Raw genomic sequence first — 26,397 nt, 5'->3', positions numbered from 1 at the left:
GAAAAGGAGTCTGGTTTCCCCGGAGAGGCTGGGGTGCCTGCCGCTACCAAAGGGGCGGAGGGGTGGGGGAAGGTCACGAAGCGCCATTCCTCCCGGAGATGGGGCCTGAGGAATCCGTGGGCAGGGTCCAAGGCCAAAGGTCCCTGCTGTCAACTACGGGGTTGTCCCCACCGTCCCCACTTCCTAGCCGCCACTCGGAGGCGCAGGGACACCAAATCGCTCGGAACTCCAAAATACGGGCTGCGCTGAGGGAGCTACCCCGGCGTCCCAGGGCACTACTTGTCCCAGCGGAGGGATCCCGCGCGCGTTGCCGCGGCCTGTCCGCGAAGGGGAGGGGACGCCGCCGACGCCGTGCCGGTGGCGCAGCGACGTCGCGGGAGGCGGGGGCGACGGCGGGGGCGGGAGGGGAGCGGGTCGGGAAGTAGTTCCGGGTGCGCGGCCCCGGATGTTGGCTGCTCCCGCTGCCGCCGCCGCTTTCGGCGCTGCTCGGGGCCTCGGCCGCTCGCACCAGGCGCCGTTGGGACCTTTCCCGGGAGGCGGAGACGCACGCAGCGGCCGGGGGCTCGGCCGGGCCGTCCCGGCCTGCGCAGCCTGAGGTGAGTGCCTGCCGCCGGGGCGGCAGGGCCGAGGCGGCGGGCGAGGAGGCGGGGCTGGGGCATCTCCCGGGACGGAGGCAGGGGCTGCCCTCCGCGAGACGCCCTCTCCTTTCTCCGCCGCGGCCGCGGTGCGGGGCGGGCGGCGGGCGGGGCAGGGGGCCCGGGTCCCGGCTGGGGCCTGGCGGGTGGCAAGGGCTGGGTCCCTCCCTCCCCCGCGGCGTTTCTCTTCAGCTGCCGCTGCCCCTCAGCAGGGAAGCGGCGGCTCCGCGCCTCCCGCCCCTCCCCCAGGCGGGGCCCCGGGGGAGTCAGACGGGATTCCCGGGGGCGCCGAGTCCGAGGACAGCGGCGGTCTCTTCCTTTTCGTGACCTGCCCCTTGGCCTGGGCTGGCCCCCTACCTCGGCACGATGCAGCTTCTTCCCTTCAAGCTTGGGGTGTTTTTCGGCCGGCGAGGCGGGCAGTACCTCCGGCCTCGGGGGAGCCCTTCGGGATGGGGCCCGTGCGAGGGGCCTCCGTTCCCACCCACCCTGACGCCGTGTCCTCTGCGGGCATTGGGGCAGAGGCAGCCGTTCCATGCGGACGTGTTGCTGTCCTGTGTGTGTTGCATCCTGCCCACGTGGTAGGGTGTCTCCCCCCTCCCCCCTCCATTTTTTGCAGCTGGTGAGGAGGGAGGTTTACGCGGATTTCCTCCCGTGGCGTGGAAGGTGTTAGGGGCAGTTTGCTTTGGTGAGGCCGACTGTTGGTTAGCTGGGGAGAAGCAGGAGTTGTACTCTCTGAAATTGAGACCAGCAGGGGACATGGCAGGGCTTAGTGTCATAGACATCGTTCCTCCTCTGCTTTTAGCTGTTCTCGTTCTTTTCTCTGTTGTTTGATCCAAAAGAGTGTGCTCTAGCTGCCGAAGCACTGAGGTGTATAGTTCTCACTTCTCCGTTCTACTTTTCGTGTGTTTGGTTGGCAGAGGTTTTTCTTTTCTGGGTTGTGCGGTTCACGTCTCTGTTGCTTCTAGTGGGCTTTCTGAATGAGCTGAGTTGGGCCGGCCCGGGAGTTAGCGTCTGGTGGGCATCTTTTTTTTTGTCTTTTCCTGACCTGTATTTTTTTTCCCTTCTATTTTGCTTCCCAGTGAAATGAGTGCATGTTATGGAAGTATTGCATGCATGGCTCTTTACTTGGAACGCGGTACTAGAGAGTTTCACTGAGTCACTTATTTTGTGGGAGCTCTTTTATTTCACTTTTCCTCTTTTTCTGTTGAGTATCTTTGCCCTACTCTGTTTTTTGAAGCTGGTTTTGAAACGTGTTTTGGGTAGTTTCTTTCCTTTATGTCCGTTCCAGGTTAAGGTTCCAGCTTCCTGTGTTTCGCTCTTGTGTGACCACAGATTGCTTGCTCCCTTAACAGGGAGCAGGCTGCAGTAGCTGCGAGAGAAGTCTTATACCTCCTAGACCATAACAAATATTTATAGAAAAGCAGTAACTCCCCTTCATTTTTCTGTTTGGGTGGCATATATGGATGTGATTAAATTTTTTAAGTTTTTTTTTTTTTTTTTTAATTGTAAACCTGAGGATTTTTGTTTTCCCTTTGTGTCTCTTGGAGTTGAGGTGAATCTTGTTATTGGTTTTTGTGATACTGGGAACTTTTCATACTTTTATGAGGTACTTGTTGGATGGGGTCAGAACATGTTTATTTTGGTTTTTTTTGGTTCATTAGTTTGGGTGAAATAAAATCTTACTATTTTGAAGTCACTTTTTAGATTCCAAGTTGGCTAGCATGCTCACTTTTTATTGATTTGTCTTTTGCATTGTATGTTCTCTTTGAGTGTATATATATATTCCTTTTGTGTGGTACAGTTGTTCATATATTCTCCCATGCAAAATAAAGATATTGAAGTACAGATTCTATCTGTTTTCATCATGCTGAGTATGGGTGGGGCAGTGGAAAATAGAGACTGTCTTTCTGATGTATTCTGAAACATATTTTTTCAGTAAGTCAGTCAGCATTTGTATACTTTTGCAAAATACTGCGCTGTGTGTGAAGTAGTCTGTATGAAGAAACACAAGGAATAAAATATGTGGTGTCTACAAATGCTTCAACTTCTTCCGGGAAACAGCACATAACATACATATTCATAAATTACCAAGCAACATCAGACTCCTGGTTGGGATGACAATGCAGCCAACCTGAAAGGTGTAAGTGAGATTTGCAAAAGGTAGGCATTTTCAGAGGAGCCGAGATGTATTCCAGGAGAGTGAGGGAGTGTTTACAGAGGTAAAGAAGTGACAGTGTATAAAAAGATATAGCAAGGGATACCTTGGCTCAGGTGGTGAAGTGTCTGCCTTCAGCTCAGGTCATGGTCCCAGGGTCCTGGGATTTAGTCCTGCATGGGGCTCCTTACTTAGCAGGGAGCCTGCTTCTCTCTCTGCCTGCTGTTCCCCCTGCTTGTACTGTCTTTCTCTCTGACAAGTAAATTAAATCCTTAAAAAAAAAGATACAGGAAGTAGGTTGACCTGCACAGAGAATCTATATTGGTGAATAGTAATAAATGAATTCAGGATTGGTGAGTAGGTGTTGGTGGAGGACCTATCAAGGATGTAGGGTTTAGTTTGATGGGGTACCGTATTGGGTTCTAAAGACTGGGAGTAAGAGAATGCATATAGTCCCTGACAAAGGTTTTTGTATTATCTGAGTGTTCTGGAGTGAGGAGACTGACTAGAATGGTCCTGGAGAATTTTATGAGTAAGATGAGAGTCTGGCATAAGGTAATGACTGTGGGAATAAAATAATAGCTAATATTTATTGAATGTCTCCTGCATGCCAGGCATTGTTGTAAGCTCTTTACATGTATTTATCTCAAAATTTCCGCAAAGTTCTTACTATTCCCATGAAGAAACTGAGTTACAGAGAGGTTAAGTAACTTGCCCCAAATCCCTCAGAGAGTAAGCTGCAGAGTGAGGATTTGAACCCAGGCAGTCTCATCTTTGAGCTTTTTGCATTAATCTTTAAATTGAACTGTCCTGAGGAAGAATCTTAGGATATGTAAGAAGATGTATGTGTGAGTAAAGATTAATTTGAGCTTAGTGATGATTGTGGACAAAGGGAAGAAAACAAAAAAGCATTAAAAGATAAAAGCCTAGAGTCCTGGGAGGATGACTGATTAGAGGAAATTAGGAAAGTATCACTGTGAAGGGAAATGAGCTAAGATTGGTTATGGGCAACATTAGATAGGGTTCAGTCAGTTTTTCAATAGTAGGCTAGTTTTCTGCCAGTCCTGACGGCTTTTCTCCTTGCTGGCTTGACTGGAAATGAAGACTAGTGTAAGCAAAACAATTAGAAAAACAGATCTATTCAGAAGAAAAAAATGTACCCCACATTACAAAGCCACATAGAAGTAGCATCAGAATTATTTTGGTTGAGCCACACTGCTGCTTGCCAGCCTCAGTGAAGACAATGAAAAATTGCCTAGAGTACAATTGAAGTATCAGTACATTGTTATAGGATTAATAGAGATAAAAATGTAGATTTTTCACTGATCAGGGCTGTGTAGATGGTAGTAAAAAACAGGTGAGTAGATGACTGATAGGAAGTTAGTAGTATGATGGTGAAAGAGCTTTGAGGTTTGGAATTTGGTGTGACATTATAGAATAACAGGTAAACATTCTGAGAAGAACCAGGAAGTATATCAGAGCTATAGAAGCCAAGGATAGGAGAGGTACTGGGGTTGATAGTATCAGAGATAGTCTGGGAGTTCAGAAATAATCATCATGATGGAAAGACTATGTAGGATTGGGAAGTAATTTTTAACCTTAGAATTTTAAAAGGAAGGATAAGAATAGATATCACATTTGTTTTCCATGGAAAGATCTGTAGAGACATTATGGTCTGGGGTGGTTAAATTTTTTTTTTTTTAATGATTTATTTATTTATTTTAGGGGTTATGGAGAGGGAAAGTCTCAAGCAGACTCTGCTAGGCGGGGAGACTGATGCAGGGCTCCATCTCCCAACCTGAGATCATGACCTGAGCCGAAACCAAGAATCAGACTCTTAAGCAAATGCACCACCCAGGTACCCCTGGTGTGGTAATTTTAAGTATTTTCTCCTAATTCTTCCACCAGTCTTTTTTGTCTACGTGTCAGAACTATTCAAATATCAGGAAACTCACTTTTTTTCTGTAAGAAAGAAACAAATGTATTCTAAAGCCAGTAATTTTATACTTTAATGGTTCTCACAAACTTTTTCTCTTACTCTTTTTTCAAAGTTTTTTTGAGGTATAATTTACATACTGTATAGTTCGTTCATTTAAAGTATATGGTTCAGCAGTTTTTAGTAAATTAAGTGGTACATCCATCACCACAATCATCTTTAGTCATTTCATCATCCCCCCAAAAATATACCCTGTTCTGGATATTTCATATAAATGGAATCATACACCATATGGTCTTTTGTGTCTTAGCATAGTGTTTCAAGGGTTATCCATCTTGAGGTTTGTATCAGTATCTCATCCTTTTTTATTGCTGAAGAATATTCCATTGTATGGCTATACTACCTTTTATTTATCCATTCATTAGTTGGATATTTGGGTTTCTTATTCTTTTTTTTTTTTTTTTTTAAAGATTTTATTTATTTATTTGAGAGAGAGACAGTGAGAGAGAGCATGAGCGAGGAGAAGGTCAGAGAGAGAAGCAGACTCCCCGCGGAGCCCGACGCGGGACTCGATCCCGGGACTCCAGGATCATGACCCGAGCTGAAGGCAGTCGTCCAACCAACTGAGCCACCCAGGCGTCCCTGGGTTTCTTATTCTTGTAAAAAGCCTTTCCCTTACTTCATCTTAGTCCTCATCCTGTGAGTTTCCCTTCTCCTTTCTTTTAGATTGTAACCTCTGGTATGCATTCCGCTAGGCATTGGGAATTAAAAATGAGTAAGACATGGCCCTTGAACATTCATGTAGTATTTATGGTTTACATAAATTTTCTCATACATCATCTCATTTTGTATCATAACAGTCCTGTGATGTGGGCAAAGCATTTTTTAAAATGAGCAATTTGAAGTTTAGATTAGGTGACTTGCCCGAGATTGTACAGCTAAATCAGTAATGGAGCTCTTTGATCTCCTTTGTCCATGTTCATTGCTATTTCTACTACTCCCTGCTAGTGTTCTAAGTTAAAGGATTCCTTTGTGAATTTCTGGGTAATTGGAGGGGCTGGGAAATCTCCTTATGTAGTGAATCAGTAATTTTTAATGTCTAATCTTTGGGACTTAAAATGAAGTGAGTGAGTGAGTGTGTGTGTGTGTGTGTGTGTGTGTGTGTGTGTGTGTGTGTGTATTTTTAACCAGATTCTGTTACTTGTGTGCTCTGTGATTTAGATAAGTGATTTCATATTCCTTTTCTTCAGAACATCAGTGGGTATTTATGTGGTGATGATAGTGGCATTTTCTGAAGCCTTAATATGGGTCCAAAAGTATTCTGAGTACTTAACATTTATTATTCATATACTCCTCATAACAACTCTAACAGGTAGATTTTATTATTATCAATTTTACAGACACAGAGAGGAAACAGGCACAGGGAGATTAAGTAGCTTGTCTGAGGTTCTATAGCTAGAGATGGAAAGAGGCAGGATTTGAATGCCTGTAGTCTATTTTCAGAACTCAGTGGCTGTTAATCACTACATTGTACTGCTTACTGGGCTATGAGTTAATAGAGGGTAATATTTCAAGTAAGGGCATGACAAGGATATGAAGTTTGGATTTTGAGTGTGTTGGGAAGCAAATAGCAAAATTAAAGTTGACATTGTGTCCACATATTTTAAAAATGAACCAGGTACCGCAGTGTACAGAGATAGATGTTTGTTTTCAGGTAAACTTTTTGTTTGTCCTTCCTAATAGCCTTTCAACTCAGAAATTGCATTGTTTTTAGTGCTTTTCACTGTTGGCTTTGTTATGCACTTAGCTTTCCACATTGCCACTGTTCAGGAACCTTGGCTTGAGATAGCCAAAGCTCACTTTTACCTCTCCTCAGCCTTCTTATAACTGAATTTTTGTTTTTCATTATCGACAGTTAGTGTTTCAGTCCTAGGTAGAGATACTCTATCCTCCTTCACTTGAAAACTCAGAAAACACCACAGTGGCATTTTATAACTCAAAAAATTTGATCATCTTAATTGGCATAATTGGATTTTAGTGCACAAATAACAAGAACCAAAGCACAGTGTTTTGGTTAAAGAGATTGACTTATACTGAAATTGGAAAAGGCATCTGCTATACAGGATTTCGGATTTAATAGAATTTGTTATAACCAGATCAGCAAAGCATTATTACTGTGGACCATCTGTTGGGATATGGAAATAGCTTTGTTATATGGAACCAGATGTTGTATTTATATTTATAACAATGGTATTCTATTTATTTTAAGTAGCCTTTTGTAGTTAGGTATCTTCAGCTTCTATTCTGCATAACATATCAACTGATAACTTGAGAATGTGATGTCTTTCAAAATGGTTACTACTTTCTTATAGAATTGAGACAAAGCAACTGAAAAGGAAAGAAGTGGGACTTATATATGGTGTCAAACTTTTGTACTGTAACAAGGTAAAATATAGGATAAATAAGAATATGACTTAATTAGGACCATATTCAATAAGAACTCTTACGTTGAAACATTTAATAAGCATAGATTCTGATAGTTACTAAACCACTCCGGTTGCTTTAAGATTTTAGCATAAATCTGAAGTGATTTTGTTGGGGTATAATCAGACCTACATTGGCACTGCCCCGTCAGACTTATTTCCCATCATCAATGGGTGAAGTAGTCTGTAATGGACTCATGCTTATGGAATGCAATAAGAGGAACTGTTGTCAGAACATAATCTTAGAGGTCTCTCTTCTGAATTGAATGCTAATAGTTTAGGGGTGGGGAAAATCCTTGCGTGGGAGTTTTCAGAGAGAGTCTCTATAACTTTGCATGTTGGCTCTCTTAGTTCATTTGGGCTGCTATAACAAAATACCACAGATGGGTAGCTTATAAGTAACAAAAATTTATTGCTCACAATTGTGGAGGCTGGAAAGTCTAGGAACAAGGCACCAGCATTGTTGCCTTTTGGTGAAGGTCTTACAGCTGTTACCTTAACATGTGGAAGGTGCAAGGGATCCTTCTGGAGCCTCTTTTATGGGACACTAATCCCATTCATGAAGGCTCTACCCTCATGATCTAAGCACCTCCCAAAGACCTACTTCCTAATACCATCATTTTTGGGGCTTAGGATTTCAACATGTGGGTTTTAGGGGGGGGGGGCAGAAACATTCAAACTGTAGCATAGCATTGGCTGTTTTTTCATTCACATGTAGAGAGGATCATGAAGAGTTGGGTCACACATGGGAGAGGGTCACAGAACAGTTGGTCCATTTTTTCAGGATAATCCTATATTTGAAGGAGACTACCCACTAAACTTTTAGCTAAACTCTTCTGGATTACAGAGCTAAAAGCTGTAATGGAATTTACCTACTGGACAGCGTCCTGCCAGTGGTATAGTGATATCAAGGAAATAAGATTGATCTGAATCATACAGTGCTGATGTTACCTTATTAGAGATCTCAGAAGTTGGGCTTGGATTTTTTTTTTTAATATTTTTTTGTTTGACACAAAGACAGCAAGAGAGAGAATACAAGGAGGGGGAGTAAGAGAGCAGGCCTCCTGCTGAGCAGGGGGGCTTGATTCCAGGATCCTGAGGTCATGACCTGAGCTCAAGGCAGACGCCTAATGACTGAGTCACCCAGGCACCCCAGGTTTGGAATTTTTCTTAAAGTAGAGATCTGTCCTTATTGAATGTTGACACAGATTTGTGAGGGAAAAGGATGGGGGGGCGCAGACTGTAAGAACTCACTAATAATTTCATACTGCTTACAGAGAGATTGGACTGAGGGGAGTGCAATATGGTAAAAATAAGTTACTGTTAAGATCCTAGATTTTGATTGGTGGATACATGCATGGGTGCTTATTAAATTTGTTAAAAAATGACTAAAATTTCTGTGGCTTGGCTGTAGAACTTTGGGAAATAGACACAACGTCAAATATGCTGTAGTCAGGAGCAGGTTAACTGTCATTGTAGGAGATGAATAATATATAGCATCAGTTTCTGCTAGTGTGGTTGGGTCTGCGAATCTATAACATGCTCTCCCTGTCTACCCTGTGTAAGGAGGTCTTGATGGTATTGTCCTGCTATGCGTATACATAGTACTCACCATTGGAAAAGGCATTTTGTTTATGTGGAGAGGTAGTGTTTTATATTGTTTATTATAGGGGACGTGTGTTTTGAGAAAATAACTATCTTATATTTGAGTAATACTTTTTTTTTTTTTAAAGATTTTATTTATTTATTTGACAGAGAGAGATCACAAGCAGGCAGAGAGGCAGGCAGAGAGAGAGGAGGAAGCAGGCTCCCTGCTGAGCAGAGAGCCCGATGCGGGGCTCGATCCCAGGACCCTGAGATCATGACCCGAGCCAAAGGCAGCGGCTTAACCCACTGAGCCACCCAGGCGCCCCTGAGTAATACTTTTTGAAAAGCATTTTCTCTGATCTGTTTGGTATTGGAACCTCCCAACAGCCCAGTAATAGACATGGGGCAAGTAGTATGCCTACTGACAAATGAAGAAAATGAGATACAAGCTGAGACTTAGTATTACTCAAGTTGTTCAGTAGCGCAGAAATAGGAACCAAGATCGTGCATTCTGTTTCTGGTCTTGTACTCTTTATAGATAACTGATTAAGGTTTTATGAAGAATATACTTTGGATTTTTGAGGTAGAAATTAAAGGCTATGGACCCCAAAGGACCTTGGCTGCTTGGAACAGAACTTGTGATAGTACCAGACTAAGGGACATAAAACTATCGAGAACAACTTCTTGCCTTGTTAAATTTGGGTTCATTTCCAGTCATTGGATGTATTTTTACTTGAGTCTGCTTTCTTTGCCTTTGTAGAATTTTGGAGGCATGGAGGAGACAGACTCAGAAGGGATACTTTTAAGAATTAGAAAATTGCAGATTTGGTCTGATGTTATGGAAGTACACATCTATAACATGTAGACTCTTAAGAAATTGTACCTGGAACACGAATCTACTAAGGGAGCTAAGGTTACTGTCATAGTGTGAGTCTGTTGTTTCTTGCCCAGTGGGTAGGAAGAATGATAGTATATAAAGAAGTTAGAACTGCATAGAAAAAAAGACTGTGAAAGAAAGCATCATAGTGGGTAGTCTTTATTTTCTCCTTTGAACCCATTTTATGTTTTCTGAGTTCTCTACAGTGCGCTTATACCATTTTTATAATCAGGAAAATTAAACACGTATGAAAATTTAGAATGAGAATTTAGAAAAATGTGAATCATAACACTTTGGAAGAACAGTTTAAACACTTGGTGTTGGGACGTCTGGGTGGCTCAGTTGCTTAAGCGTGGGCCTTGGGCTCAGGTCATGATCTCAGGGTTCTGGGATTGAGTCCTCCATCTTCCTTGCTCAGCATGGAGCCTGCTTCTCCCTCTCTCTGCTGCTCTCCCTGCTTGTGCTCACTCACTCGCTCACTCTCTGACAAATAAGTAAATAAAATCTTTAAAAAAAAAAAAATCCTTGGTGCTATCAAAGTATTTTGCTTTCTAGGCAGTTACAGTAATAAATCAGTTTGATAAATGTTTCATTATAATCTATTGGACAAATTGTGCGTGTAATAAGTGTTTTGGATTTTTCTTTGCATTAGAATTTGGTCATTTAGCTCTCCTGATTAAGGAATTAATTTTAGTTCACTAGAAGCTACCAAGACCTTAGGTTTACTTAAGTAATTATTTATCAATAAGTGACCTAAAAATAGCACACCAGTTTATAAAGAAAACTAGACTTAAGATCTACTTTTATGCTGCCATATCATTGGCAGGTTTCAAATAATAAAAACCATTTGTGTTTGTTTGTTTTTTTGTTTTTTTTTTTTTTAATTTATTTGACAGAGGTCACAAGTAGGCAGAGAGGCAGGCAGAGAGAGAGAGGAAGGGAAGCAGGCTCCCCTGCGGAGCAGAGAGCCCGATGCGGGGCTCGATCCCAGCACTGGGATCATGACCTGAGCCGAAGGCAGAGGCTTTAACCCACTGAGCCACCCAGGTGCCCCTTTTTTTTTTTTTTTTAAGACTTTATTTATTTATTTGACAGAGATCACAAGTAGGCAGAGAGGCAGGCAGAGAGAGAGGGGGAAACAGGTTTCCTGCTGAACAGAGAGCCTGATGCGGGGCTCGATACCAGGACCTGGGATCATGACCCGAGCTGAAGGCAGAGGCTTTAACCCACTGAGCCACCCAGCCGCCCCTATTTGTGTTTTTTTAAGGTAGTTTTCATCCAGGGACATTGGACTCATTAATTTCTCTCACTTGTTTGCTCATTTATTCACCATTTGCTGTGTCCTGGGCACTGTACTAAAAGCCGGGGACACAAGTAAAAGACAGGGTCCTTGCCAGCGAGGACTACAGCTTTTAGTTTGGGAGAGACACTGTAGAGGTAATCTGTGGCATATGGAGGTATCCTGGAATTTCTTCTGTTTTCTGGTTAACTAAAAAGGCGGAGTGGCTAGCTTTGTTTTGTGAAGAACTTAATGTATTTAGTGGTGTCAGCTGGCTTTAAGAGAAGCTAATGGCTTCATAGTTAATTCTCTGCCTGCAAAATATTCAAAATCATTTATCTAAAGAATTTCTTTATCTAAGGAACATTTCTTACTGAGGTAAATGACCTAGGCATTCAGATTTTCTTTGGGAGCAACCTTATATTTACTCTTTCAGGATAGAGACAGCATCTTCTTTTTATTTATCTTCTATAAATACTATAAAAGACATTAACGGGCATATTACATATTCACTGTAGTTGTAAATGAAAGGATATTTCATGTTTAATTTTAAGAACTTTTTTGGAAAGATTTTTGGAGAGCTTGAGCATGTGCTCAGAAGGGTAGAAGGGAAGGAAGAAAGATTCTGAAGCAGACTCCACACTGAGTGGGGAGCCGACTTGGGGCTTGGTCCAATGACCACTGTGAGATCATGGCCCGAACCAAAACCAAGAGTTGGACGCTTAACTGACTGAGCCACCCAGGTTCCCCTAGAATTTTAATATTGTTACAAATACATTGTTTTGAAAGTTTCCTTTTGTCTGATATGGTGAGAAGCACAGTAGTTCCTAAATTTTAAGAGTTAATCATTCAGGCCAGCAAGATTTCCCACTAAAGCACTTGATACGTACTTGGCTACTCTTAGAACGCCTGTAGTCACAGATATCTATAAGATAGACTGTCATTAGCTCTAATTGAGGTAAAATTTCCTTTAACTTCATCTCTTTCTTCATCCTCTGTGGAACATAGAGACCTAGTTTGTGTTCTTTATCAAGATAATCCTTCAAATATTTCAGTGATTATTCATTCAGCAAATACTTCTAGAACACCTGTGTGTGTAAGACACTGTCCTGGGCATCATGAGAGATGTGAAGGTAATTAAGAGGAGTAGTCTGTTCACAGAGAGCTGATACAGAGAAAGCCACCAGCTTGTTGAAAAGCAAGTTTTGCTTATGATCAGAAAAGCTTTGTGGAGATAATGTTTGAATTAAGATTAGTGGTGGACCTTCTAGGCCGGCAGCATAATAAACCCAGAGATATGGAGCACAGTGCAAGTTAGAGGGGTAGCAAGAAACAGAGGATACTGTTTCACAATATTAAATATTAAATATTTAATTTAACTGTTTCACAATATTAAAATATTCATTATATTCCCCAGCACGTGGAGGAATGTTTGGCCAATAATTGGGGCTTGGTGAATTTTTGTTGAATGAATGAATAAATGGTTCCTTTTTGGGAAATACTGAATATCCTTAAGAATGGTAAAGCACTTGAGGATATTGAACCCTTTGATAAGTCTGTTAGAGCGAACAGTGTTTATCTCAGATTTATCTGACAATGGAATGCCTGTTAATGACTCTTGAAATCCTCTGGAAAGTACTACACCAGGGGTCTCTATGGTTGAGGTGACAAGGAAGGCTGGGAAGTGTTTTCTTCTCCACACTAAACACACCTACTTTTCAGACATTCCGCACTTGACATTTGGCTTCTAAAGTCATCACTAGTCTGATATCTCTCCCTGCAAGCATTCTAGCTTCTAAGTGTTTTTAAAATGTGATGCTCGAAACAGAGCACAATACTCCAGTTGTGAACTAACTAGTAAAGAGTGCGTGGGGCTGTTAGCCTCCTTGATCTGGGTACTGTGCTTCTAGTGAAGTTTAAGATTGTATTTTGTTTCTTTTTAGCAGCTGAGTCACTCTCTTGGCTCATATTCAGTTCTCATATTAATTTACAAGAAGTTCTTTGAATAGATTCAGAGAGATTTCTTATTAGTAGAGCTAACAAATGAATGCTGGTTTTCTTCTGATTGAGTCTAGGCTGTTTTCTTCAGAAGTACTAGTAATTCTTAAGCTTCCTGAAATCTGAGAAAGAAAAGAAAAAGAATTAATTGTACGGTGCTGGACTTGACCAAGTAACAGGAAAGTCCGCAAGTGCACTGCTGAGTATTTGTAAAAGCAGATAAAATATAATGAATCCCCATATACCCATCACAGATTTGACCATTATTAAGCTGTTTGCCACATATGCCTCAACCCTCTTTAAGTATTTAATTTTTAAAATTTAAAAAATATTTTAAAAAAATTTTTTACTTATTTGAGAGAGAGGGAGAGAGAGAAGAGAATGAGCCAGGGAGGAGGAGAAGAGGCTGAGGGACAGGCAGACTCCCTGCTGAGCAGGGAGCCTGATGCAGCACTTGATCCCAGGACCCTGGGATCATGACCTGAGTAGAAGGCAGATGCTTAATGTACTGAGCCCCACCTCCTCCCGAAAGGTTAGTTTGACATACCTGGCCCACTAAGAGCCAGTAGTCCAGTGTTAAGAGACAGACGCATACAAAATAATACAAAGCAGATTTTTTTGCCTTCCTGTGTCATGCCTTGATTGTTCCCCCATTGTGGGGGGGCCCCCTGAAAATGCTGCTAGGGGAATCTTAACCCATTATTGTAGTCATGTATTGATGAGACCCCCAGTTGATTCCCTCTTGAATCAACCTAAATTATACTGTTTTTGCTTGGTACTCAGTCTTCCCACTGCCTCCCACCTTTACCTAATGTGGAACTCAAGGCACAACCTTTTTTTTTTTCTTTTTAAAGATTTATTTATTTATTTGACAGCGAGAGAGAGAGAGAGAGAGAGAGAGAGAGAGAGAGAGAGAAGGAGAGAAAACAGCAGAGGGAGAGGGAAAAGGAGAAGCAGGCTTCTTGCTGAGAAGGGGGCTTGATGTGGGACTCGATTCCAGGACCCTGAGACTGTGACCTGAGCAGATGGCAGACACTTAACAACTGAGCCACCCAGGCACCCCCTTCTTTTTTTTTTTTTAAACCAAATTTATGTAATTATGCAGAATATTCATTTTTCAAAAGATAATTGACATTTTGAGAGAAGTCTTTTTCTGTGTAATACTGGGAAGGTTTTTGTTTGTTTTAAAGATTTTATTTATTTATTTGAGAGAGAGAGGGAGGGAGGGAGAGCATGAGAGGGGAGAAGGTCAGAGGGAGAAGCAGACTCCCCTCGAAGCTGGGAGCTGGATGTGTGGGACTCTGTCCAGGGACTCCAGAATCATGACCTGAGCCGAAGGCAGTTGCTTAACTGACGGAGACACCCAGGCACCCTGTTTTTAAAGATTTTTTTTTTTTTTTTTTTTTTATCTATTAGAGAGAATGAGGGAGAGAGGGAGAGAGCGTGAGCATGGGGGAGGGCAGAGGGAGAGGGAGAAGCCGACTTGAGCCCGGGACTTATCCCAGAACCCTGGGATCATTATCTGAGCTGAAGGAGAATGCCTAACCAACTGGGCCACCCAGGTACTCTTTTGTTTCTTTCTGTCTTTCTTTCTTTTTAAAGATTTTATTTATTTGAGAGAGAAAGAAGCTTAATAAGTACTTATGGAGAGTATTGGCACGTATGCCAGTGGGCCTATTCTTGCTGCCTTCAACCTTCTCAGAATCAGCCAAAGCTTTTGCCAGTTAAAAGTAAATAATCCAGATCTAAGTCTTTTTTTCTCTTACCGCAGAAGCCTCCTTAAAAAAAAAGCCCATTTAGTGGTCTGAATCACAGATGACAGATAATTTGGTTTGCATGTGGCCACTTCCCCATCACTTTGTCCATGGCAAACTACTAATTACTGGTTGTTTTTAGACATGACCTCCTCATTGTAGCCCTTCAGGTAGCTATTACCTGTTGAGCATAGTTGGTAAATGATATGAAACCTTTCTGCTATCCTTGTCCTAAACCAGTAGTTCCTGAATTAAGTTGTGTATCAGAATCACCTGAGATACTTTATTTAGCAGATTCTGTAGGTTTCACCCTCAACTCTTGAGACAGGATTTTCGGGAACAGGGCAGCTCTAGCAGTGGGAGACTGTAGCCTCCCGTCCTTTGCAATACAGCATGACATTCCTCTGGTAATCAGTACATTCTGATGTGTTCAGTTTACTTTTCAGGGATATTGTAGGATCTCTTGCTTTGAATTACACCAGGCAAAGCACATGAATCAAATGACCAAGATAAAGATACAGGATCCAGAGAGGTGGCATCTTGGCTTTCTAAATATAACTGAGTTTAAATTTAAAGCCTCAAAACCCTTCAGCCCTCTGAAAGCTTATTCTGTCTGTTTAGTGAATACCTTTAAAAGTTTAAAATAGAAGAGTTCAAATTTTTGTAGTGAACAGTCTTTCGAATTTTTCGTATTTCATGTACATTCAGTAGAAGTGACATGCATAAAATATGATTTAATTTCACATATTTTTGACAGATTTTCCATAAAAACTAAGCTATAAATTGGGAAAAAGTTTTTTATTAGACCACATAATATGATTTTGGGACCAGAAATTGTGGTTAAGTTATTGAGCAAAGTAGGGAGACTGAAGCTTCAGGATTATCCAGTGGGTTAATGACAGACCTAGAAATAGAATCTTGTGTTACTTGCTTAGGTTATGATTTGGTTTGAAGAGGGTGGCCTGTGATCTGTTTACATAAATTGCAGGAAGTAAGGTTTGGGGTTTGGAAGAATCTATAGCTCTGTGATGTTTGGCCAAGAAGCTCCTCTCCCCCCACATTTACCACCTGATTGATTGACACCAGACCTAAACTATGAAGGGGAAAGAGGCAGTTAGTTTAGACTCTTTAGTCTTACAACAGTCTTAAAAGGCTAAAGGTGATTGCTTGGCATGCATTTTTCATCTTCTGTTATTAGAGAATAACCTGGGTTTAGTTTTGTTTTAGCAGGAGAGAGGTATAACCTAAGTAGTTGATTTGTGGATACTGGTAGAAATTTTTTCTGTAGAATTTTGTATAGAATTTTTTTTAATGACCCATAAGCATTATTAAATATGTTTAATTAATAGGTGGTGGAAGTAGTAGAACTCAACAGAAAAGAAACTTTATTGAACCACTAATGGTTCAGGGGGTTATAGATTTGAAGATACTGCTGTAGTAGCATTGCTTTCTGGTGAAGTCATTATTTTTACTCTCCCTTTCCTGTTGCAGTTTGGGGGTGGGGGTGGCTCCTGTGGCACTAGTGAGGGAAGAAGCAGGAACTTAACAAGAACATTTGTGTGATGGAGTTCTAAACTTGCTCTTTTTTTTTTTAAGCTTTATTGAGATAGAATTCATATGCTGTACAGTTCACCTATTTTAAGTGTGAAATTTAATGTTTTTTAATGTATTCAAAGGGTTTTGTAACCGTCATTGCAGTCTAATTTTAGAACATTTTTCTCTCTCTGAAAGAAACCCCATCCATACCCAGTCAGTCCCCTTTATTTCCCCACTCCCCAGACTCTCAGAAACTAATCTAATTTAATTTAACTATTATTCCATGGTCTAACTACTAATATAAATTTGCCTGTTTTGGACATGTGATATAAATGGAATTGTGTAGTTTTGTGACTGGCTTCTTTCACTTAGCATGTTTTCAGGGGTCATGTTGTAGCATATATCATCCCTTTTTTATTGCTAACTACTCCACTGTATGGATATAGTACAACTTATTTATCCATTCATCAGCTAGTGGCATTTGGATTGTTTTCACTTTTTTCTTTTTTTAAGATTTTATTTATTTATTTGACAGAGATCACAAGTAGGCAGAGAGGCAGGCAGGAGGCAGGGGTGGGAGGAGGGGGCGGTGGAGAAGCAGGCTCCCTGCTGAGCAGAGAGCAGGATGCGGGGCTGGCTCCCAGGACCCTGAGATCATGACCTGAGCTGAAGGCAGAGGCTTAACCCACTGAGCCGCCCAGGTGCTCTTCACTTTTTTTCTATTATTTAATGCTGCTGTGAACATTTGTTTATAGATTTTTGTGTGGATGAATGTTTTCATTTCTTCCATATAGACTCTAGGAGTAGATGGCTGTGTCATGTGGTAGCTGTGTTTAACTTTTTAGTAAACTGCTTAACTTTCTGAAGTGGCTACACTGTTTTACATTTCCACTGGCAATATATAAGTTTCACTTTCTCCATACCTTTGCAACAGTTGTTATTGTCTGTTTTTTTTTTTTTTTAATTATAGTTATCCTAGTGGTATGAAGTGGTATCTCATTGTGGTTTTGATTTGCATTTCCCTGATGACTAATCTTTTCATGTGCTTATTCGACATATGTAGATCTTAGTAACTTTTATCTTTACCCATTTTTTGCAGTCAAATGCTGTACCCATGAGCTATATCTCCAGATCTTTCCCCACTTTTAAATTGGGTTATCTTTTTATTATTGAGTTTTAAGAATTCTTCATATATTCTGGATACTTAGCTTGCTCTTCTAACTACAGATTGGTCCTAAATTATTTGCCTTGAGGTAGGGAGAAGTATTTGATGGGTGCAAAGACTGGATTTAAAAGGTTTGGTGAGGGGGCACCTGGGTGGCTCAGTGGGTTAAAGCCTCTGCCTTCGGCTCAGGTCATGATCCCGGGTTCCTGGGATCGAGCCCCACATCAGGCTCTCTGCTCAGCAGGGACCCTGCTTCCTCCTCTCTCTCTGCCTGCTTCTGTGCCTACTTGTGATCTCTGTCAAATAAATAAATAAAAAATCTTAAAAAAAAAAAAAAAAAGAGGTCTGGTGAGTTTTCCATCAAATCTTGCTCTTACTTGAAGTGTACTCTTTCGGCTCTTAAGGAACCTGGTTTACTCATATATTGAACAAACATGACAGCTAACCGTATGTCAAATTTTGGGGGTGTAACTGAATGAAACAGACTTTTATCTGTATTCCAGTGGAGGAGAACCAGACAGTAAAACAGAAGTCATATTGTTGGTGACGAGTTGTGAAGAAGAAATCAGAGTAATGGGGGGATACAGTGTGATGAACATTCTACCATATTCTTCACCTTCTTTGATTTCTTAATATGTTCCTCTCTGCTTGACCTTATTGCACTTCCTATTTATTTTCTTTCTTTCTTTCTATCTTTCTTTCTTTCTTTTACAGAAAACTTCTATAATTTATTAAAAATTGCAAGAGCACCAACATGAAGACAGACTTTTCTCTCTGGTGCCTATGTTTCTTTCACCTGGTGTATGTTTGGGTTCTATCCCGAGAACTAGAGATCCCTCACTACCAAAGAAGGCCCAGAAGTTCCAGAGTAGTACAGGTGATCATGAAGTGTCCCGGGCAAAGGCCAGGCAACAATGATCTTGACCGCTATACAGCCTGACACCACGTTTATAATGAAAAATACCTATAATGAAAAATGCCTTTCGTGGGGCTCTGGGGTGGCTCAGTTGGTTAAGCCCTATTTATTTTCATTTTATATAATTTGTAGCTAAATCTCTATTTCCCTCCCCTAATTCTTATTCCTTTGCAGTCTGTTTTTTTTTTTTTTTTTGCTTTCACTAGGACACAAAACACACCCTCTATACTGTTAATGATCTTCTAATAAAAGCCAATATTCTTTTTTCAGTGTGTGTCTATCTTAATCGACATTTTGCCTTTCTGTGCATTAAATCACTTGCAACCATCTCCAGTACAATTTTCTTAAGTTATTTTTATTTTAAACTAGTTCCTCTTCTCTTAATTATCTACTAGAGCCCTCCAAAGTTTAAGTTTGGCCTCTCATCTTCCATTAATTCTCCCTTGGTGAATTGATCATTCTCACATGATTTTAATTGCTTTCTGAGAGCATAGGACTCTCGGATCTCACCTTTTAGCTCAAGCTGTGCCACTGCCTTTAGGTGTAGCTAGTCGAGGTAAGATGAGTAGGTGATTGCTGCTCACTCAGCAGGATTCTTTTCCCCTTACTCCTTCCTATGGTAGATTTCTTCTGTTCTGGCTGATTAAGACAGGTTATTTCTTTGACTGCTTTAATAATTACCTGTGACTAATGGTGTAACAAGTCATAGTGCTCAGTTAAGTAACATGAGTCAAAGGGGTTGTTCCTTCATGGATGCTAGTGAATTTTATACTCTCAAGTCTTTTGAAAGACAGGTCTAAGTTCAGAAGTTTAAAAAGAAAAAAAAAAAAAAGGAATAATTCCTGACCTCTAGTCCTGTAGCCTTTATTTTCAACCAGTTTGTAGTTCTTTTTCTGATATTATGCTGATGCTTTCATTCAAGCTGTGGTCCCTGTAACTGAGGCATGGATCTTCTCTTTTGTGGAAAGGAGGGAATTAAGCCTTAGAGAAGTTATACCTAACGTCATAATTGGGATTCCAATCTAGGTCTTGACTCAAGGTTATGAATGTTGGTAAGTTCTTTGTAAACTATAAAGCATCATATTCCTTTGTTGGTTGGAGAGAGGAGAATAAGAATTAAGATAAGAAATGGGGCGCCTGGGTGGCTCAGTGGGTTAAGCCGCTGCCTTCGGCTCGGGTCATGATCTCAGGGTCCTGGGATCGAGTCCCGCGTCGGGCTCTCTACTCAGCAGGGAGCCTGCTTCCCTCTCTCTCTCTCTCTGCCTGACTCTCCGTCTACTTGTGATCTCTCTCTGTCAAATAAATAAATAAAATCTTTAAAAAAAAAAAAAAGAATTAAGATAAGAATTACTTGGGAGTGGGGCGCCTGGGTGGCTCAGTGGGTTAAAGCCTCTGCCTTTGGCTCAGTTCATGATCCAGGGTCCTGGGATCAAGCCCTCCATCGGGCTCTCTGCTCAACAGAGAGCCTGCTTCCCTTCCTCTCTGCCTGCCTCTCTGCCTACTTGTGATCTCTGTCAAATAAATAAATAAAGTCTTAAAAAAAAATCTTACTTGGGAGCTTTTTCAAAATACTTTGTCGCATTTCACCTCCTGCTCCCAAATAATACATTATTATACTACTGTTAGTTTGTTAAACATCTGCTTCCTAAATGTAAATAGTTTATAAGTTTATAACTCTATTTTATTTTATTAAAAATTTAAAAAAATTTTTGGGGCGCCTGGGTGGCTCAGTGGGTTAAGCCGCTGCCTTCGGCTCAGGTCATGATCTCGGAGTCCTGGGATCGAGTCCCGCATCGGGCTCTCTGCTCAGCAGGGAGCCTGCTTCCTCCTGTCTCTCTGTCTGCCTCTCTGCCTGCTTGTGATCTCTCTCTGTCAAATGAATAAATAAAATCTTAAAAAAAAAAAAATTTTTTAAAATTTTCGAGCCTCCCATGGGGCTTGAACTCACAACCCTGAGATCAAGAGTCGAATACTTAACTGACTAAGCCAGCCAGGTGCCCCTGTAACTCAGTTTAATATACCCTTGAAGACTGCTTATGTTACTAAAAGGAATTCCATATTCTTGTGTTGGTGATGGTGTATAGGACAGTTGCTTCTACTGGAGCATATTCATCAGTGAGTGACTGGTTTTTAGTACCCATATTCTGGTTGTGCCATTTTACACAAACTTTCTTATGTGTTGGGTTTTAAAGGATTTGGAGAAAATTCTACAAGGTGCTTTTTGCACCAACTCAAACTGTATAAATTATGGATATAATTGAATGAGTTAATATAATTATTCAACTATAGTTGGCTTCAGAAGTGTGAGTTTGTAATTCAGAGGACACTGAGACTTTCCCGACTAAACTGTGAACTTTAGCCTTCTTTTGTGAGATTTCCATGTTGCTGGTCATGTATTTGTTGGGTGGGAGAAGATTGGCAGATGTTTGTTCTTTCAGTTAACCAGCCTGGGGGGTCACCATTTAGGAGCAGTAGTCAAGATTAAAAATGGAGAAAACTGAAACTAAGGCACTGAGGCTAAAGCAGATTAGAAAGATACCTGGGAGCTAGAGTTGGTAGTAAATGGTAAATAATTGGGGGTCCTAAGGGTTTTGATGTCTGGGGAACTCAAAATACAAGATCCTTTTCCCTTACCTAAGTTCTGAACTGAAGAATTTAACAAGAACCAACAGATGAAAAAATATGACTACTTTTAAAATTATTTTTTAATTGAGATACAGATACATACTATAAAGTTTATCATTTTAAGGCATGTAATTTGGTTTTATACTGAAGTGTTTTTTTTTTTTTTTTTAAAAAGATTTTTATTTAGGGATGCCTGGGTGGCTCAGTTGGTTGGGCCTTTGGCTCAGGTCATAATCCTGGGGTCCTGGGATCAAGTCCCATATAGTGTTCCTTGCTCGGTGGCGAGCCTGCTTCTCCCTCTGCCTGTCATTCCCCCTGCTTGTGCTCGCTCACTGATTTTCTCTAACAGATAAGTGAAAAAAATCTTTAAAGAAAAACTGTTTGTTTATTTGGGAGACAGAGTGAGCACAAGTTGGGGGAAGAGCAGAGGGAGAGGGACAAGCACACTCTGCTGAGTGTGGAGCCAAACATAGGGCTTGATCCCACGACACGGAGATCATGACCGAGCCGAAATCAAGAGTCGGATGCTCAGTTGACTGAGCCACCCAGGTGCCCCTGTAGTAAGTGTTTTTGTACAACTATCACTGCTATCTAGTGCCAGAACACTTTAATCATTCCGGAAAAAATCTCATAGAAATCACTCCGTGACCCCCCATCTTTTGGTTACTACTAATCAATTTTCCAAATATGTGGTCATTTGTGTCTGACTTCTTTCACTTAGCATGAGGCTTTCAAGGTTCAGCTATGGTGTGGCATGTAACAGGACTTCATTCCTTTTTATGGCCGAATAATAATATTGTATATTATGGATAGTGTGTATATATGCCACATTTTGTGTATCCATTCGTAAGTTTTTTTTTTTTTTTTTAAGATTTTATTTATTTATTTGACAGAGATCACAAGTAGGCAGAGAAGCAGGCAGAGGGAGAGGGGGAAGCAGTCTCCTCACTGAGCAGAGAGCCCGATTCAGGGCTTCATCTCAGGACCCCAGGATCATGACCTGAGCTGAAGGCAGAGGCTTTAACCCACTGAGCCACCCAAGTGCCCCTCCATTCATAAGTTTAACGTTTGATTTTATTCAACTTTTTGGCCATTTATAAATAATACTGCTATGAACATTTATGTGCAAGTTTTTGTGAACATATGCTTTAAATTCTCTTGGGTATGCACACACACACGTATACACATAGACACATATGTGTGTAGGATTGAGTTGCTGGATAATATGGTAGCTTTTGGAGGAGTTATCTTTGTTTTTGCTGAAGCTGATATTGTAGAATATAGATTGTGATTTAGATTTAAAAGTCAAATGGGCTAATTCACTCTCCACATTCTCTTATCCCCACCGTTCCAATCTAGACCATGGGCCATCCCTCCTGATATGTAGACTGTCAGGGTCAACAGAGCAGGTGCATCCAGATCACTGCCTGTAGAGTCCTGATGTAGGTCCTGAGTTAGCTCTACCCAGTAATCAAGATACTTAACTCTTTGATGAGGAGTGGCCTAAGAGCCTAGGAGTGTTTAGAGAAGTCATTCCTCATAGAAATCAAGGTTTGGAAAGAAGTGTTCTATTTTAACAAGGGCAAAGGAAGGAGTTGGGCTAGAAGACCATTCTTAGATAAAAGGACTGTGTCATTTTATGATAGTAAATACATTAAAGAAGATGATGAATTTTGTTTTGGAATGATAGATTTGGGTTTTCCAAGATGGAATGTTAGATATTTATGTTTGGAGATTGATTCCTGTTAGAGACACAAATTTGAGATTCATACAGGTAATTGAAATAGGAGTAGTTAAATCACCCATAAAGTAAGCAGTAAAGTGTCTAGTAATTAAGTAATTACCATATCTGGAAATCTTTTTGAGGTTTTGATTCTGCAAACTGATGTTTCAGCTATATCTTTCTCTGAGTGCCTTGTGGAATTCCTTCTGGGTTTTGTGATTTTTGATTGTTAATTAATTTACTTATTTTTATTTTTAAAATTTATTTTTTAAGATTTTATTAGAAAGTGCTCACGTGAGAGAGCACAAGCAGGAAGGAGAGGAGTAAGCAGGCTCCCCACAAGCAGGGAGCCCACTATGGGGCTCAGTCCCAGGACCCTGGGATCTTGACCTGAGCTGAAGGCAGATGTGTAACTGACTGAGTCACCCAGGCACCCATGAAGTTACTTATTTTGGTACCAGATAGTGAGAATAATTCTAGGCCTAGATCAAAGGCAGATTCCCCAGAGGATTTGCATTTGCTTTCTCAAGGATGGGTGGGGAATACTACCATTCTAGGACTACCGTAAACAGAATTCTAAGTATGAATCTTTTTAAACCGTAATCTAGGTGAGAGCTTATGGTTATGAATATTGGGGGGATACTGTTTTACTGCAATCATTGTCCCATCCCTTGTTGGCACTCAGTGGCCAAGGTTAAGAAACATTTTTCCTTGCTATCTCTTGGGTAACACCTGGACTTTGCCTTTTGAACCTTGAGCCCCATTGGTCTTCTGAGCGCAAGCTGAAATTCATAGGGTTTGGCAAAATGCCTTGAAGGTGAATGAAAGCTGGTTTCAGTACCCTGCATACTTATTTAGTTTCTCTGTTATATTTAGTTTTTGGCCTTGATCAGATGTTACTTTCCTTCAGGATTATTGATTAATTTATAAAGACTAAGAGATTTTATCCAGTATTTGTAATTTACAGTGACATGTTGATTAAGCTATCTATTCTGTCATTCTAGCAGAAGTAGAAGTGCCTTGTCTCTCTCATGTGCATGCAGGAACAGGTGCTGAGAATTCATTCAGCCTCTAGATTAAAGTTTATAAACTTAGGACAGAATCTGGTGTTTTGTTTGGTCCACATAGTATTTAGAAAAGAAAAATCAGGAGATTTCAAATAAAATTTTGTGTATCTTGCTTCTTCTGAAAAATTAGTTCTTGGAATATTGGGTTTGTAATCATGCTTAGCAGCAGTTAGCTGGAACCGGACTAGCAGCCAATCCATCCCCTTCAGTATGAACATGTTTTCTTTAGTTGTACAGTCTCAACCATTTGCACAGTATATGCATATGTATGTGCTTATGCCCATTCCAACTTCTCTCATTCATGTTACGTGTAGACAGTTGTGGATCATCCTTGTGCTAGGTAGTAGTGCTAATAGACCATTTTACATTTGTTCATTGATTTATTTAATTCTAGTAACAAACCTGCAATTTGTCCCTAATGAGTAAATAAAATTATATAGGCAGTATTTATCGCCAGTGAAGAATTTGAGGTTCAGTGAGGTTAAAGAAATTCTTCAAGGTCTCGTAGTGTCATAGTTGAATTTGAAGCTAGAGCTTCTTATTCAAAATTCCTTCTGTTTGAATGCTATTTTTAACTTTCTTTTAAACAATGGAACTGTTCTTCACATGAAGTCTTAGTGAATTCTGGTATATAAAATCAATAAAGGTAGCACTGTTTTGATTGAAGAGTAGATGAGGTAGGGGACAATTATGTGGGGATGGGAACCTGCATACTCACTCTTTAGTCTCCTTTAGGCACTTCTCCCGGATCAGTAGGATTCTGCTAAATAGTTGGGACACACTCTCTGTATAACAAGCATAATAATTTGTTAAATTTTATGAGTTTTCAGCTCTCTTGGATATTACAGTTCTAGTGTTACCTAGTGTACTATTTCTCTTATGCCTCCTGTTATGTCTGTCTTTAGTATAATTCCTCTTACTGTTTAATAGCATTTTTGATTTAGATTGTGGTGAATCTTTTAGCCTTCTATTTCTTTTCAGAGTGTTTTAATTAGAAATGAATCTTATTTATAGTTTAGCTTACTTTGGAGCTTCTGATAACTAACTCTTCTTTACTTTTCAGATTTTCTTTGTGGCCAGATGGGTTTGTATGGACAGGCTTGTCCATCTGTAACTTCGTTAAGGTGAGTGCTATTTTTTTCTTTATTGGGACATGTAACGTTTTAAAAGTTACGCTGGTCAGGTCATATTAGAATGAATTTCAAGGTGAGGTTCATAATAAAATACTGTTTTTTTTTTTTTTTTTTTTTTAAATACTGTTTGTTTTGTTGGGCAGTGCTATTTGATGGATTGGGAGATATTTTTGCCTGTAGAGGAATTTGTGGTAATGGGATTTGGATTTTAATTTCCACTTAGTGAATTTACATATGTTCTTGTATATGGAATAACAAAATTTTTATACTTCATTTCTTTTTAAAAATATTCTGCTTTCTACTTGTTTTAATTAGAAAATACACAGTAAATTTTACTGCTTTTGTAGCAGATTAAATAAGACTCGGTGCTGGTTTTTAATCTCTTTCTAAATGATGATATAAACATGATACCTAGGTTATCCTCATTTACAGTAAATAAGTAAAGCTTAAAAAGTAGGAACTAAATTGTATACAGCCCAGTAGTCTTAGATTTTTTTGAAGTTGCTAAATCTTTTCTACAAATTAAATCTTACATGAAATCCTGTGAATAAAACAGATAAACACAGGCCTTTTCTGCTTGCTTATTAGGCTTTCATGTTCTACCCTCACAATTGCCCGTGAGGGATTGTTGCAGTTCCCAGGGCACGGTTCGAAAAAATAACCTAAATTTAATCTGTTAATTGAAATCTTTCAGACTAGAACATGAAGCGTTGATGGCAGTATCTACTGATTACATGTAACTGCTGCAGCTAGGGGCATGTTGAGCACCTAATGTGTTGTTAGGCACTATTCTAAATGCTAGGACTGTAGCAGTGAACATAACAGATAAAAATCCTATAATCATGGAGCTACATTCTGGTGAAGGGACAATTAAACAAGAAATATCTGTTAGTCTATATGGTGCCAAAGGGAGCACAAGAAGTATGTTAGTGACAGTGATGAGGGCTAAGGTGAAGAATAAAATAGAGAAGGAGAATGGGAAATATAGGGGTTTATGTTATTTTAGCCAAGGAAAGCTTTACTGAAATGGTGACATTTGAAAACCTGAAAGAGTAATGGACTCTTCCATTTTGGGTTTGTGGACTATGAGCATTCCAGGCAGAAGGAATCCAGGAAACGATAAGGCAGGAGACTTGCCTTATGTATTGGAGGAACAATGAGAAAGTCAATATGGCTCGAGCAGAGTAAGTGATGAAGAGAGTTGGGATTACCCAGTTTTAGAGGGCAGAAGATCAGGAAGGGATAGAAAGGTGTTAGAGCCATGAATGTGAAGTCAAGGAATCGTAATGCTTGAAAGCAATTCTGGTTGTCTAGAATGCCAGAGAAGAAAAATGGATTTGCATTTTTAAATACTTGAATTTTTAGCAGGCTGATGCTGGTTATCTTTTGTCCTCAGTAAAAAAGTTTTTACTCTGTGTCATTATGGCACTTCTTTCCCTGAGAATGTGTCTCCAGCTTATTATGGAAATAGATGGAGAGATGGCTTTTCTACTTTGCTAGAGTCCATGTGTCCTCTATCCCTAACTCC

General features: G+C 40.3%; 1 protein-coding gene across 3 annotated transcripts in view; it reads left to right on the top strand.

Moving 5' to 3' along the window:
- Nucleotides 1-547: 547 nt before the first annotated feature.
- LOC111142872 (forkhead box J3) overlaps nucleotides 548-26,397 on the top strand; it is a 153,306-nt gene continuing 127,456 nt past the window's right edge. For 2 of the 3 annotated variants that reach the window (XM_022496248.1, XM_022496246.1), the window contains exons 1-2: nucleotides 548-596; nucleotides 24,800-24,860. In XM_022496248.1, coding sequence (XP_022351956.1) covers nucleotides 24,817-24,860 — 44 coding nt within the window. In that variant the 5' untranslated portion in view covers nucleotides 548-596; nucleotides 24,800-24,816. Of the gene's footprint in view, nucleotides 597-23,946; nucleotides 24,077-24,799; nucleotides 24,861-26,397 lie in introns of those variants that run through there. The other variant, XM_022496245.1, reaches the window with a different exon arrangement.

This window comes from Enhydra lutris, unplaced genomic scaffold, assembly GCF_002288905.1.
Source record: "Enhydra lutris kenyoni isolate GAN:26980312 unplaced genomic scaffold, ASM228890v2 scaffoldscaffold9, whole genome shotgun sequence".
Lineage (NCBI taxonomy): Eukaryota > Metazoa > Chordata > Mammalia > Carnivora > Mustelidae > Enhydra > Enhydra lutris.
This window is presented reverse-complemented; position numbering and strand designations above follow the sequence as displayed.